The sequence below is a fragment of the Chiloscyllium plagiosum genome, unplaced genomic scaffold (genome assembly GCF_037043375.1).
Source record: "Chiloscyllium plagiosum isolate Xiang-an unplaced genomic scaffold, Cpla_swu_hap1 HiC_scaffold_3, whole genome shotgun sequence".
Taxonomy (NCBI): domain Eukaryota; kingdom Metazoa; phylum Chordata; class Chondrichthyes; order Orectolobiformes; family Hemiscylliidae; genus Chiloscyllium; species Chiloscyllium plagiosum.
The window spans coordinates 14554454-14568972 of record NW_028270141.1 but is presented as its reverse complement, the minus strand read 5'-3'; the positions used below and the strand labels follow the sequence as shown (position 1 = coordinate 14568972).

Below are 14519 nucleotides of genomic sequence, written 5' to 3'. Positions count from 1 at the left end.
TTGACATCTCATCATGAACCTGGCTTTACCAGAATTCTTACCTTGATTTTTTTTAAAAAAGTTAACAACAAAATTAGGTTAATTTTTAAATGGGCAAATATGCTACTGTCTCTAAATTGTTCTAAGTTAAAAAATCACACAACACCCCAACACCGGCACCTCCTCATCATAAATTGTCCTACTCAGTCATTTATAAAATGCTTAACTGTTGCTTTTAGTGGTTAATTATAGAGTTTCAATACTATTGGTATTTGGTTGATTATTCAGTGTATTAGTCACTAAATGCTTTGCCACTGCTATTTTCTTTGTATTGTGACCTTAACTGCCTTCTGCAGGTAGATAATTCTGCGGATGTGATTGGGAAGTGAGAGATTGATGTATGGTTATGTTCATGTGGTTAGGTATCACTTACACCGGAGATGTCCCTTCCAGCTACCAAAGACAATAGTATGAGAACACTGAAAAATATTATTAATGTTGGTCTGAATAGTTTGTGAAATATAATACACTGTGACCTCACCTGCTGTGAAAAATGTAGTTGATAGCTATGTTTGACATTCCCATCTAGTGGAACATTAAGTACAGCTTTTCTTCATAATTTTCTGCATTTTCCTGATGTTTCTGTTGCTAGGCTCAAGTTGGTGATTGGATAACTTTAAGATTTAATGTGAAATGACAGAGATGGCGATAATATTGTTTTAAGAGAAAATGCCCAGCAAGAAGTAACCTCTTACCTAAACAAACATACCCCTCTCATAATCTATTGGTTAATCATCTCTCACTTGAGAAGCAAAAGATCAGATATACCTTTCTTCAAACCAGATACTAGAATGAAAATTATCCTTATCTGATTGTTTGTAGATATACCACATTCAGCACATTTAAAATGTTTACATTGCACAAGTTATTCAAATAAAACACCTCAGGTGGTTAGGAAAAGCTTCACCATCAGAACAAAGATAAGGGTATGGATATTGGCAGTTCTATCCAGTTGAATAGTGTCCTCTAGAATCTGATGAGGCAGTAGTCTTAATAATGGGTGTGAACAAACTGTGGCCTGAACTGTTGAAAAGAAAACAGCAGGAGAATAGAATAAAGTAGCTAAAGAGAAACTTTGGCATTTAGCAATATTTAGTGCACAGAGCAACAAAACTGATTAATGACTAGTATTGCGAAACATTACCAAAACATCCTGCCCTGAATATCAGTAAATATAGATCCTGGCATACAGAGAAAAAAGTTCAGACAATACATATGTAGACAAAAACAAAAACAACAGCCTACTGGTGAGTCATGGAACAGTAGGACAATGGCTCACACGTACTATTTTGGGCCGTCAGGAGGAGTCGCTGAATGAAGACATGTGGCTTCTCGAGAGAAATAAGGGACAAAATCAAAGTAAGGGCCAGCACGTGTTTTCCTCCACTTGCCTCCTTATATCCAGCTATAAATCCGGTCTGGCAGAGATATGGAGCAGCTTGTTTGACTACTTAAGTAAGACATTGTGGATTACAGGAAAAGCTGCCAATACATTATAACTTGGAGATGCCAGTGTTGGACAGGGGTGGACAAAGTTAAAAATCACACAACACCAGGTTATAGCCCAACAGGTTTATTTGGAAGCACTAGCTTTTGGAGCGCCGCTCCTTCATCACCAGATGAAAGAGTGGTGCTCCGAAAGCTAATGCTTCCAAATAAATCTATTGGACTATAAGTTAATGTTGTGTGATTTTTAACTTAATACATTATAAATACAACATTTGAAATAAAAATGAATTAAAACACATTTGACATTAAAAGATCCTATGACATGTATCGGAGAATTAGCCCCAGCGTCTTGGCCAAAAATCATCACTCATCAACATTAAAACAGATCTTCTGGTCATTATCATATTGCTAATTTGAGGAAGTTTGCCTTCTGAAAATTGGCTGCTATGTTTCCAACGTAACATCAGAACATACCCTTCAAAAGTACTTAATTGACAGTAGAGTGCTCCTGGTCATCCAGGGGTTGTCATTAAAAACGCCATTTAATTTATTTAAATAAAAGTAAATACAGTTACTGAATTAGCAGAAACTTTTTTAGCATGTTGCTTCAAAGCTGATTTGGACCTGGACTGATAGAGATTAATTAGAATAATGCGAATGCTAGGTTCCATATCAGAATTGGATTATCATTATAGCTCCGTTGAAACATGGATATGTATCCACAGGTTTCTTATTTTCAGTGGATAAGTCAGATTGGCATTCCAGCACATGCAATTCTCAATACACATACAGTGATTAACAGGTAGAAAGTGAGGACTGCAGATGCTGGAGATCAGAGTCGAGCATGTGGTGCTGAAAAAGCACAGCAGGTCAAGCAGCATCCGAGGAGCAGAAGAATCAACGTTTTGAGCATAAGCCCTTTATCAGGAATGATGAAGGGTTTATGCCTGAAATGTCGATTCTCCTGCTTCTCAGATGCTGCCTGAATGGCTGTGCTTTACCAGTGCCACACTCTTAATTACAGTAATTAACAGAAATATTTCATATCAGGAAAATAGCAATTTCATTTGTCTTGCCCAAAAGAAGTCTCTCAAAAAAATGACCAAAGTCAAACTTTTGCTACGTTCTGAATGAAGATCAGGAGGAATCGAACTGCAGCCTTCTTTTCAAATAATGTCCATATTTTTGATGATATCATTTTACGTATTTATTGAGTCGCTTGTTCAATAAAATTGTAAGATGGTATACTAATTTAAAATGCAGCCAGAAACTTACAGCACATTTGGACCACTGCATCTTGTTCAAACAACTAAATAGTGCAATTTCCCCTGCTCTTCTAAGTTGAAATTCTTGTAAGAATAAACACACAGGAACCAAATAGAGAACATTCACATGAAAGCACCCTATTTTTGTGAAAAATAGCAGATGTTTTGGGGAGAATGAAAAGTAATGAGAAATTTGCATCATTTTAACTGGTGCAGAATATTGTGTTTCACCTCAACCTGCCCCACTGTTTCACAAATTCAGGAACAAATTAAAAAATGTTGCAAGTTTTTTTTTGCATGGTGACGTGTGGATTTTTTTTCAGTAAGGCAGCAGTTATATAACATGTGCAACACGCTTGAGACAAATGTGTTTGAATTCACACTACTGCATCGATCATTATACTGTCATTCCAATCTACTAGTTTTGACAATTCAAAAGCCATTCTTACTTTTAGAAATTTGTACTGATGTGATGCTGTGTGCCTCCATGTTCATGTACGGTTGGGATATCTGGTTGGCATGGACGAGTTGGACCACAGAGTATATTTCCGTGCTGTATATCTCTATGACATGCCCTTGTAAATTACCTGTGATACAAAGTAGTAAAACTTTGCAGCAAAACAGAAGACAAGCAAATCAAATCACAACAATGGATGAAGGAGGCAACAACTTGTACTTATATACTGCCTTTACTGCAGTGAAATGCCCTAATATGATTTCCTGGACTTGTCAAACAAAATTTGACACCAAAGGTGCTATGAGGACAGGTGACCAAAAACGTGGTCACGGCAGTAGGTTTTACGAGTGTTTTGAAGGACTCTTATACTTCTATGATAGTGTTCTTATCACAGAGCCAAGAGGAAGGGTCACTCGATCTGAAACGTTAACTCTGATTTCTCTCCACAGATGCTGCCAGATCTACTGAGCTTTTCCAGCAGTCTCTGTTTTTGTTCCTAAGCCAAGAGCCAAGTCCCATCTGCTCCAGAGGTGTACAATAGCATCTCTGAACAGGTTGGTTAGAGAATATTTGCTTTGAAGGATAAGCAAGGCAGACAGACTTTCGGAGGAAATTCCACAGATCTGGGCTACCAGTGATAGAGCGATTAAAATCAGGGATGTGTGTTCACACCACAAGCATGGCGTTCATGCAACATGGTTTCAGCTTCACAATTACATCAAACTGTTTGGAATGTAAATCAATGTTAAAACATGAACTGAATCTAAAGCAAAGCAGAGCGTAGTTACTTGCTGTGCTGTCAGGTTAGACGCTACATTACATTACATTACAGATCACCTTTATAGTACAGAGCAACGTCAGTACATAATGAGGAAGGCATTTGCCAAGTGTTGACCAATGATCCAGAGCTACTATCTACTCTGGCTCCTACTGTGTGCTGTACACCTCATTAATGACTGGTTGATATTTAACTGAGGTATCACACAATTTGGCTCTGATGCAGAATGAAGTCCAATTGGCAATGCAACTCCTGAACTGCATTTTGCTTTGGCCGTTAGTAGCTTCAATGCAAAAGCTGTAGCAACTTAACCTGATTGTTTGAACACCTGAAAAAATGCCTCCAAAAATGAGCAGTACTTATGATATTTCGAATGCACCATCCAAGTACAAATAAATGCACGAGAGATCTTTTGCATTTCCCACATTACAGCAGTGACTGAACTTCAGAACAGTTCTTTTATAGACTGTAAAGATCCGAAATGATGAATGTCATTATTCAAAGGTGAATATTTATTTTAAAAGAAAATCACCTCCAGTTAATGTCAGCAACCCTCTCCCCATGCCATTATATCCACCTGCTGTTTGGACTGGAGGCCTGTGACCAGTGGTGTTACAAAGGGATTGGTACTGGGTCCACCTTTGTTTATCATTTATGTAAATATTATGGATGAGAATTTAGGAGGCATGGTTAGCCAGTTTGCGGATGACACCAAAACTGGTGCTATAGTGGACAGTGAAGAAGGTTATCTCAGATTACAAAGAGATCTTGATCAATTGGGTCAATGGGCTGAGGAGTGGCAGTGGAGTGTAATTTGAATAAATGTGAGAGATTGCATTTTATAATACAAACAAGAGCAGGACTTATACAAGTTATGCCCTAGGTAGTGTTGTAGAAGAGAGATCTAGGAGTTCAGCTATATAATTCTTTGAAAGTTACCTATGTCACAGGTACACAGGGTAGTTAAGAAGGCATTTAGCATGCTTGCCTTTATTGCTCAGACCTTTGAGTACAGGAGTTGGCATATCATGTTGAGATTGTACAGGACGTTGGTGAGGCCTCTTCTAGAATACTGTGTCCAGATCTGGTCTCCCTGTTATAGGAAGGACATTATCAAACTGGAGAGGGTTCAGAAAAGATTTACCAGGATGTTGCTGGGAATGGAGGGTTTAAGATATAAAAAATAGACTGGAAAGGCTGGGACTTTTTTCACTGGAGTAAAGGAGGTTGTCAGATGACACTTTTGAGGTTTATAAAATTATGAGGGATACAGATAAGGTGAATGACAATCGTCTTTTCCCTGGGGTGGGGGAGTTCAAAACTAGGGGACATATTTTTAAGGTGAGAGGAGAAAGATTCAAAAAGGACTTGGGGACAGTTTTTTTTTAAGGGAGTGGTTCCTGTGTGGAATGAACTGCCAGAGAAAGTGTTGGATGCAGGTACAGTTACAACAACGAAATTACATTTGGATGGGTTCATTAATAGGAAAGGGCTGGAAGGATATGAGCCAGGTGCAGGCAGGTGGGACTAGTTTGGGAACATAGGTTAAAGCACAGATGCTGGAATCTTGATCAGTGTCATTTGCACTTGAAACGTTAGCTCTCTCTCTCTCTCAGTGGGTGTTGCCTGACCCGCTGTAATCGCCAGCATTTTTTTTTGTTTTCAGTAGTGTGGGAACATGGTCGGCATTGACTAGTTGGACCGAAGGGTCTGTTTCCAATGCTGTATAACTCTGTGACTATTTCAATTGCAATGTTTCTCGTTGCAACTGTCACTAAATAAGAATTGCTCATTTCTGAATCGATGTTAATAAAACAGATAAGCAATTTTATTTCTTTACTGCCTCAGGTCTGGTTTCTTGCAATCGAGAGATTTGGTGAAATGTTTTTGGGGGTGGCATCTGACTGGTTAAAACCAGAACTCTGAAGTATCCGGGGTGGCAATACAACATGTAGCTATTTCGCCACCTTTCCCGAGGTAGTTTTGTTCCGAAGCATTTTGAACATAACTGGTGGATGGAACATGCTGTTCTTTAATGCCCAATGTATCCAGTGCATGTTTCCACTAGATGTCGCGCCTCTACCCTAGTGTGGCTCAGTTTGAACCTCAAAAGGGCTTGCACCCTCTACTGTACACTGTTCCCTTTTGTGTGTGCGTCTTAACAAATTGCAATTTCTTATTTGCAACAATTCCAACCTTTTCTTGCATTGCATCGGTAATGAGCCGGCCCCTCCACCCCGCTAGCGGTGCTCGCTGTCTGCATGATTAATAACTTCCCTTTGAGAGCTTGGTGCGGTATTCCCTTGGAGCTGTTCCTGTTGTAAATCAGACTGATTGACAGCCAGCGCCCTGAACCACAATCCAGGATTCCGCCCATCCGCAAGGGAGGGAAGGAAAACTAAAACTGCATAAGATGGGGGGGAGGGGGGGAATTGAGAATGCACCCCTCGCTGATCTGCACTAACTGCATTAATGCAAACTTGTGAATATTGCAGGGTGCATTAAACCCAACTACACAGCTTTATGGCAATACATTGCACATAATATTCGCGGAATCGTGTTAGCAATTATTTTCGCGCCAAATCGCGACTCCTCCCCATGTAAATGAAAGGGGGTTGGCACTGTTGTTTTTTTTCCAGGGTCCTTGCAGTTTTTTTTCCCTCTTGCAGATAATAATATCCAGCCCTGCGTCCAAGTTAGCACTGACAGACTACTCTTGTCTGCTGCGAGGGAATGATCAGTGTCTAATGCAAGCCTCGGAACAGCTGGGATCTGTCTAGAAACCTCCCCAAGCATTTCTCATCGTTGCGGAGAGTTTTAAATCTTGCTTTTTATTCTCTCTCCCCCCCCCCCCCTCCTCCTCCTCCTTGGAAGGCAGCGGAAGGTGAGCTTTCTCCAACGCTGGGTGGATTTTTAGTGAGTGAGTACATGTTTGAATGGATGCTGGATCAGTGTGTTTGCATTCATTAGAAACACGGGAAAATGTAGGTCAGAGCATTTAATGTTGTAAAACATCTCGCCCTGGAGGCTTTACCCTTGCGCTGAGCGAGTGGGCTTTTGTTTTTTTTTTGGAAATGATTTTGTCTGCAGGCAGCCTTACTGCCTGGTCAGTGCGGTTGTCTGCAGTCATTCCCAGTGTTGTGTGTGTGTGTGTGAGAGAGAGAGATTGCAGTCAGTGCCCGAGCTCACTCACATGTGTGCCTGGCTGTGCAGTGAAGTCCCAGCACAGGCTTGCTCCTACTGTTGATGTTGAGAGTCAGTCCCTTGCACTGAGTTGATTCAGAGTCAGAAACGCACAGTGCAAACAGTACAGGGCATGGAATCAATCCCACCTTGTATTGCAAACACACACAAAAAAAAACTGTTTTGCAACGGTGGGGGAGGCTCAGCATTCCCGTTGTGTTTTAATTTTTCTCCCAGAACCCTTCCCACAGGGATTGGGAAACAGTTGATCATTGAATCTAGGGCTGAATTTGCAATGCAACTGTGTGCTGGTGGGGAGACAGCTTGTGATAAAAATTATATTGTGGTTGTTGACCAGTGCAAATGCAGTCATTGCCGTGTAAGTGACTGTGGTTTTGGTGGGGGACCTTTTATTTTAAGAAACGTCCTGACCAATGCAGAGAGTGTCCGGGGGGTGAGTTACAAAATAAGTGAGTGTGGTTAGTGGGAGAGAGATTGTGATTAAAATTATATTGTAGTTGTTTGGCGTATTATTGACCCATGCAAGGGGGAATTGCAATATAAGTGTGCGGTAGTGGGGGGATGCAATGTAAGTCACTGTGGTTGAGGGGTGGATTGTATTATAAGTGTGTGTTGGGGGAGTTGCAATATAATTGTTGTGGGGGGGGGTTGCAATGTAAGTCAGTGTGGTTGTGGGGGGTTGTAATATAAGTGTTATGGGGGTTGCAGTGTGTTGTTGGGGGGGGTGATGTATATGTGTGTTGTGGGGGGTTGTATTATAAGTGTTATAGGGGGTTGCAGTGTCTTGTTGGGGGGGGTTGCAATGTAAGTCAGTGTGGTTGTGGGGGGTTGTAATATAAGTGTTATAGGGGGTTGCAGTGTTGTTGGGGGGTGAGGTATATGTGTGTTGTGGGTGGGTTGCAATATAAGTGTTATGGGGGGGGTCCGGTATAAGTCAATGTGGTGGTGGAGGGACAACTTATGATTAAGAAAAATATTGTGACTGCTCTGAGCTTTGATGACCAATGCAAGTGAGTCGGGGGGGGGGAGGAGGTTTACAATATAAGTGAGGGTGGTTGTGGGGAGGGGGGATTGTGATTGTATTGTGGATGCTTTGCTCATCTGTTGACTTGAGAAAAAAAAATTATTTCCCCTCTCCTTCCTTTAGTAATTTTAGATATTTTTGTTTTTTCTCTCTCTCTCTCTGTCTCTCTGTCCGTTCCTCCACATTTTGTAAGGAGATGCCTGGCATCATGTCTTCGGGCTGCCCGTCCACTTCCAGCTCACTATCTGCTGCCTGCACCTCCTCCTGCACCGGACGCATTGCAAGTTCCTGCAAGGACTATGACCTGGAGTACGACTCCTACCAGCCTTACTTCTACCCGGACGACTATGGCCCTGAGGCGGACTTCTACCCCCCCAGCGAGGACATCTGGAAGAAGTTTGAGCTGCTACCCACCCCTCCGCTGTCTCCGAGTCGGGCAGGGAGGTGCCGAGCCCCCGAAGATTGGGTATCCGAGCTGCTGCTGCTGGAGGACGGGGATGGGGATGGAGAGGAGCCCGGGCTTGGCTTGTGTTGCTGCGGGGGAGGAGTGTCAGGAGGAGCTGGGGCTGCAGGGAGCAGCAGCCAGAGCGGGGGCAGGAGCCAGCTAAACGCCATCGTGCTGCGGGACTGTATGTGGAGCGGCTTCTCCGCCCGGGAGAAGCTGGAGAAGGTGGTCACCGAGAAGCTGTACGCAGCTCAGGCTCACAGCAGGCTGGGGCTGGGTCTCCCCCCGGGATCCCCCTCTCCAGCAACAGCAGCAGCACCTGCCCCCGGGGCACCGTGCCCCCCTACCGCCCCCAGCCCCGGCTCCCTCCAGCTCCCAGCCCCCGACACTCAGTGCGTGGACCCGGCTGTGGTCTTCCCATTCCCTGCCCCCCGGGAGGACCCAGCCCCGGCCCCAGCATCTTCCCCTGGCCCAGTCCTGGCCCCTGCCCAGACCCAGGGGACAGCAGCTGCCCCCACACTCATCGGATCTGGCAATGAGACCCCCAGCGACTCCGGTAAGTGCCAACACCCCCGCTCCTCCCTTTTCCACTACCTTTTCCTCCCTCTGTTCCATCCTTGCTCTTCTCCATCCCTCCCTCCTCTTCCTCCCTCCCACCCTCCTTCCATCCATCCGTCCCTCCCCCTCCATCCCTTACTCCTTCCATCTCTCCCACCCTCCATCTGCCTTTGTCCCTCCATCTCTCCCTCCTCTTCACCCTCCCACCTCCTCCTCCTCCACCTCCTTCCATCCTTCCCTCTTTCCCCTTCCTCTCTCCATCCTCCCTCCTCCTCCTCCCTCCTCCATCCTTCCCTTCTCACTGCCTACCTCTCTTCTCCTTCTACCTCCCTCCTTCCTGTCTCTTACCTTCCTCCCTTCCCTTGATGTTTGATAATTAAATAAGTTTCTTTTCCAGATTTGCCCTCTTTCTTCCCCCAGATTCCACCCTGTATCTGTCAAATCGCAATCTTTACCCCATCCCCTGTTGCAGCTCGTGGGATGGACTTGGTGGTTTTGAATGGCACCTACCAGAATGAATTGCAGAGCGACAGCTGGGTTGCAGACTGCGGTATTTCCATGCAAACACCCGAATGCAATGTTTAAAATCCATCCACTTCTATTCCTGACTTGGTATCCCACGCAGACACCCAAGTGTTGGCGGACTGTACAGTAATGTACACACAAACATATTATGTACGTGTCAGTATCACCACCCCTCCACTGCACCTTTCCCCGGTTACCAAACAAGGTGCCAGTCTCGTTATTAACGCTGCTATTCCCCAAGTTTGTCAGTTGACGAGGGATGTCAGGGAGGGAGAGAGGGGAATGCACAGGGAACCCACCCAGCAAGGACTGCACATGACAAAGACTTTAATCCATCAAATGGCAGAAATGTTAATGAATATGGATCCTTTAAGCTGGTTTCAGCTGCCACCTTTTTGTGTTAATTTCATCAGCCTGCCTGAATGGGAAGGGGGGGGGGGGGGGGGAGGTTTTGTCCAATTGCTGTGGAGGAGACACATGAGTCAGGTTTGAATTTCCAGCCTGAAATAAAATGCAGTCCTGAGAGGTTGAGCTGCCAGTATTCCAACAGGTGGCAGTGTGCTACATTTGTCCAAGACATGATTGTTCTCCACCCTCCCACCCTCCTCAGTGCTGCAGTTCCAACGTGAAATGTTCCCTCTGTTTTTCTGGGAATGAACAAAGCAAAGTTTTCAGATGGGTTAATTTTATAACCCATGATTTCGTCGTAATGCCAAGGTCACAGGATTAAGTTTTTATCTAATCTGGAGTGAATTTCCTACCTGGAGATTGCCATTGGCTATTGATTGGTCGCCAGGAAAAGCGACCAGATGTGATCATTGTAGTACCTTGTGCACCTTTGTACTGAAATAGCCCCATTAATCAAGAGTAATTGCAGAAGGCCATGGAGAATGGAGTTCTTGGAATTCCACAGTATGGCTTTGAAACTCTGAAGTTCCATAAACATGCAATCAGCAAACATAACCCTTCAGCGTTTTACTTAGCCCAGGGATTTAACGTTTGAAAGCGGCAGATTTAAAGAAAAGGACAGAGAGGATAGGAGGCCCCACCTTAAAACTCCTCTGCAGGTATTGCCTTTCCTAGAAGCTTATCTCTAAAATTTAGTTTATCTCTGTGAGAACAATGGGAATGTTCTCCTTTGCCACCTTAGGGTATTGAATTAATCCGTCATGATTTGGAGGTGCCGGTGTTGGACTTGGGTGGACAAAGGTAAAAATCACACAACACCAGGTTATAGTCCAACAGGTTTATTTGGAAGCACTAGCTTCCAGAACGCTGCTCCTTCATCAGGTGGTTTAATCCGTGTCAGCGGTCCTAAAGTCTGATTCAGTTGTGTCAGGTAGCTTCACAGCTGACTTGTGTGAAACTCGATGTTCTGATTTAGGATTCTGTTCTGATCTGGGATTCATCCAGCAATCAAGGCCATAGCACTGAAATGTCCAATCCCAAAGGCTCACACAATTTAGTGGGAAGAACAGCTGAGTTGATTGAATTTCAAGGACTGAATGTGCAATTTGGAAACCCCTAACATCGAAAACTCAATCTAGTTATACTGAAAAATAGGAATGATTTCAGACTGTGTTTCAGAATTGTGGCTTATATTAATGATTGGCAGATGGCACAATTGGCCCATACTATGGACTGTGTGGTGCTGGAAAAGCACAGTATTGTGGACTGATCGAGGAAATGAATGGATCTGCTTTTAAACGTATTTTAACTGCACAATGTAATGGTGGTGTGGTTTATTTTACAACAAATAAACTATTGAAATTATTGTGGGTAGTATTGCTGATGTTGTAGGGTAACATGACATATGTTTTTGTTTACAGTTTTCTGACAGCTTGTGTTCAGTCAGTCCTTCTTCCCAACAGCTGTCTGTTGAATACTTGGCTCTGAGAGATGAAAGTGTTTTGTTCTGACATATAGAGCAGTTCTATGAATTAGCCTTTGGTTCCTGCAGTAATTGTTTGTGGCAGATCTCTTTATTGGTGGATGGGATGTGGAATGTGAATCAGCAATTATGATTAATGTGTTAATACAACCGTTTTGATCTATGTTAATCCCCATATTCCTCCTTTGTATTGCTGTGTTTTTACAGACAGTTCAGTCACGGACTTTATTTTAAGTAGCAGACTGTCTGAGTGGAATGACAGAAATTCCTGCACAAAACACACAATTAAAACAATTCCGAGCTCAAATTCAGTATGTATATATTAAAAAATCAGTTGTGTAGTGGCTTAGACAGCTTCAAATGTCATGAAGCTTCTCAAAGTGAAAGCAGTAATTGGTGGAGTTAGATGTAATGAATAAATATTATTTTCCTTCTATTACTGCCTGTTTCTGCCTGCCTCCCACAAAAAATATTTTTCTGTCCTTTGAAATTTGAAAGGACAGATAAATGCCTCAGGTTTTATAGTTGTGTGAGCTGGTGTATTTTTCCAAGTGGTGTGGTCCACTTCCTGTGTGAGGGAAGCCTTCTCTTGTGCAGAGAAAAGGTAGATTGGCCACCTGAGAACAGGTAACAGTAGAAGTAGGAGTGCATGATGTGCCAGTAGTTGCCCATAGATAGGTTCTACATGCTTGACTAAAAGAGCTTTAGTTTTTGGGCCATTTTAACCAGAGCACAGTGGCTCAGTGATTTGCACTGTTGCCTCTCAGCGCGAGAGATCCGGGTTCGATTCCAGTCTCAGGCGACTCTGTGTGGAGTTTACTTGTTTTCGTCATGTCTGTGTGTGCTTCCTCTAGGTGATCTGATTTCCTCCCACAGTCCAAAGGTGTGCATGGGTGTGCATGTAAGATGGATTGACCATGCTAAATTGCCCATACAGTCCAAGGATGTGCAGGCTCAGTGAGTTAACCATGGGAAATGTGGAGTTACAGGGATAAGGGACCAGAGGTGGTACGTTCTTTGGAGGGTTGGTGTGGACTTGGTGGGTCGAAAGGCCTGTTTCCAAACTTTAAGGATGCATTAGATCAGATAATGTATGTTTGTTTATGTACGGTTCGCTTGACTTCTGTTTCTGACCTTTCGTCTGCTTTTGTGTGTTTACAGAGGAAGATGAGGATGATGATGAGGAAGAGGAGGAAGATGAAGAAGAGGAGGAAGAGGAGGAAGAAGAAATTGATGTGGTAACAGTCGAGAAACGACGATCATCATCCAACAAGCATGTGACGACCCTGACAGTGACTGTGCGCTCTCACACTGCGAGCTGCGGGTCATCGAAGAACCACAGCACCTCTCTGATGAAAAGGTGTGCACCTATACACCAGCAGCACAACTATGCTGCCCCCTCGCCCTACACAGAATGCGATGAGGTGCCACCTCTGAAGAAGGTGAAGAGTGAAACTGTGCGCCTCGCCAAGCAGGTGGCGCCCCCTCGATCCAAAAGCGTGAGTCCCCGTGGATCCGACTCCGAAGACAACGAGCGGCGACGCACTCACAACATCTTGGAGCGTCAGCGGCGCAATGACCTCCGCTCCAGCTTCCTCACCTTACGGGACCAAATACCAGAACTTGTGAAAAACGACAAGGCGGCAAAAGTCATCATTCTGAAAAAGGCCACTGAATATGTGCAGGCTCTGCAGTCGGAGGAGCAGAAAATGTTGTCGGAAAAAGAGAAACTGAAAGCCAAGCAACAACTACTAGTTAAGAGACTGGAGGAAGTGAGGACTCGCTAGGCTAAGGCTACCCCAACTGGTTGAATGCCACTTTTGCACATTTTAGACGTCAAGAATGTTTCAGAGTTTTTTTCTGGTTATCAGTCCAGCCGCATTTAAACATGGACAAAATACTTCAGAAGCCTTAGAGGTACCTGTGTCTGTCAATGGAGATCCATTTTGAGAAGGCTTATTGATTGTCTCTTCGAAAACCTATGTAAATACCAGTTTTAACAACTGCCTTTTTCATGTTAAGAAAAAAAGAGCCACAGTCTGTGCTGCCGTTTTTTGGACTGGAATTTTATACAGAATAATAACTCAAATGTTTGAGGAGCATGAACTTTTCGTATAAAGACTTCTTGTTAATCTTTGTTATGTACTGTACTAATTCTTACACTGCCTGTATCCTTAGTGTGATGCTGATACATGACTAAATTTGATACCTATATTTTCGTATGAAAATGAGTTGTGAAAGGTTTGAGTAGATATTACTTTATCACTTTTTTGACTAAAATTTCTTTTGTACAGAAATTACTATATATGCCTTTACCTAACCTCTCTCTTGTTTGTGTTGCTGTTGGGTTCATAGAACTGGGTAATTGGCTGAGTTACGTGTTTTTCACAATGTACATATAGTGCTGCAACTTATAGCACTTTTGAAATACCTCAAGTTTATGAAAATAAATCCTATGAAACTAATTACCTCTTGTGATGGTGTCTGTAGTTTGCGGAGTGCGACTGAAATACTCATAAATGTCTGGCAGTGGTGTTCGAAGGTGAACGAACTCCAAAACACAATTGGTGTTTTTGACAAACTACGAGTTTGATCATCGTCCAAAACAAGACTTGTGTTAATGTATTTAATTGTGTATGATTTAATTACAATAAATCCTGCTATTCGTGACTTTGCCATTTGCGAATCCACTTACTGCAAATTAGTTCAATGCACCATCTTCGAGGAGAAAGTGAGGTCTGCAGATGCTGGAGATCAAAGTTGAAACTTTATTACTGGAACAGCACAGCAGGTCAGGCAGCATCCAGGGAACAGGAGATTCGACGTTTCGGGCACAGGCCCTTATTCCTGAAGAAGGGCCTGTGCCCGAAACGTCGAATCTCCT

At 43.4% G+C, this 14519-nt stretch overlaps 1 protein-coding gene and 1 long non-coding RNA gene across 4 annotated transcripts; one reads left to right on the top strand and one right to left on the bottom strand.

Annotated features, from left to right (window-relative positions):
• Nucleotides 1–902: 902 nt before the first annotated feature.
• LOC148150521 (uncharacterized) lies at nucleotides 903–9797 on the bottom strand. The gene is made up of 3 exons (XR_015752429.1): nucleotides 9730–9797; nucleotides 3203–3361; nucleotides 903–1062 (listed from the first exon to the last, which is right to left on the bottom strand). It is a non-coding gene; the product is annotated as an uncharacterized LOC148150521 (long non-coding RNA).
• Nucleotides 6640–14305, top strand: mycn (MYCN proto-oncogene, bHLH transcription factor). 3 transcript variants are annotated; one of them, XM_087977594.1, is made up of 3 exons: nucleotides 6640–6908; nucleotides 8410–9217; nucleotides 12797–14305. In XM_087977594.1, exons 2-3 carry the CDS (start codon nucleotides 8413–8415, stop codon nucleotides 13420–13422), a joined length of 1431 nt encoding a protein of 476 aa, XP_087833720.1. In that variant the 5' UTR covers nucleotides 6640–6908; nucleotides 8410–8412; the 3' UTR covers nucleotides 13423–14305. The 3 variants fall into 3 exon arrangements, with proteins under 3 accessions (XP_087833720.1, XP_087833719.1, XP_087833718.1); XM_087977593.1 differs by having other exon boundaries at nucleotides 6641–6872; XM_087977592.1 differs by lacking the exon at nucleotides 6640–6908 and adding an exon at nucleotides 7217–7550.
• Nucleotides 14306–14519: the final 214 nt, after the last annotated feature.

Excerpts from the sequence above, each read along its gene's own strand:
- mycn (XM_087977592.1), top strand. The coding sequence starts at position 7,305 with ATGGAATCAATCCCACCTTGTATTGCAAACACACACAAAAAAAAACTG. Across the intron at positions 7,551-8,409 it reads GCAAATGCAGTCATTGCCGT|GAGATGCCTGGCATCATGTC; the intron begins GTAAGTGACTGT and ends ACATTTTGTAAG. Across the intron at positions 9,218-12,796 it reads TGAGACCCCCAGCGACTCCG|AGGAAGATGAGGATGATGAT; the intron begins GTAAGTGCCAAC and ends GTGTGTTTACAG.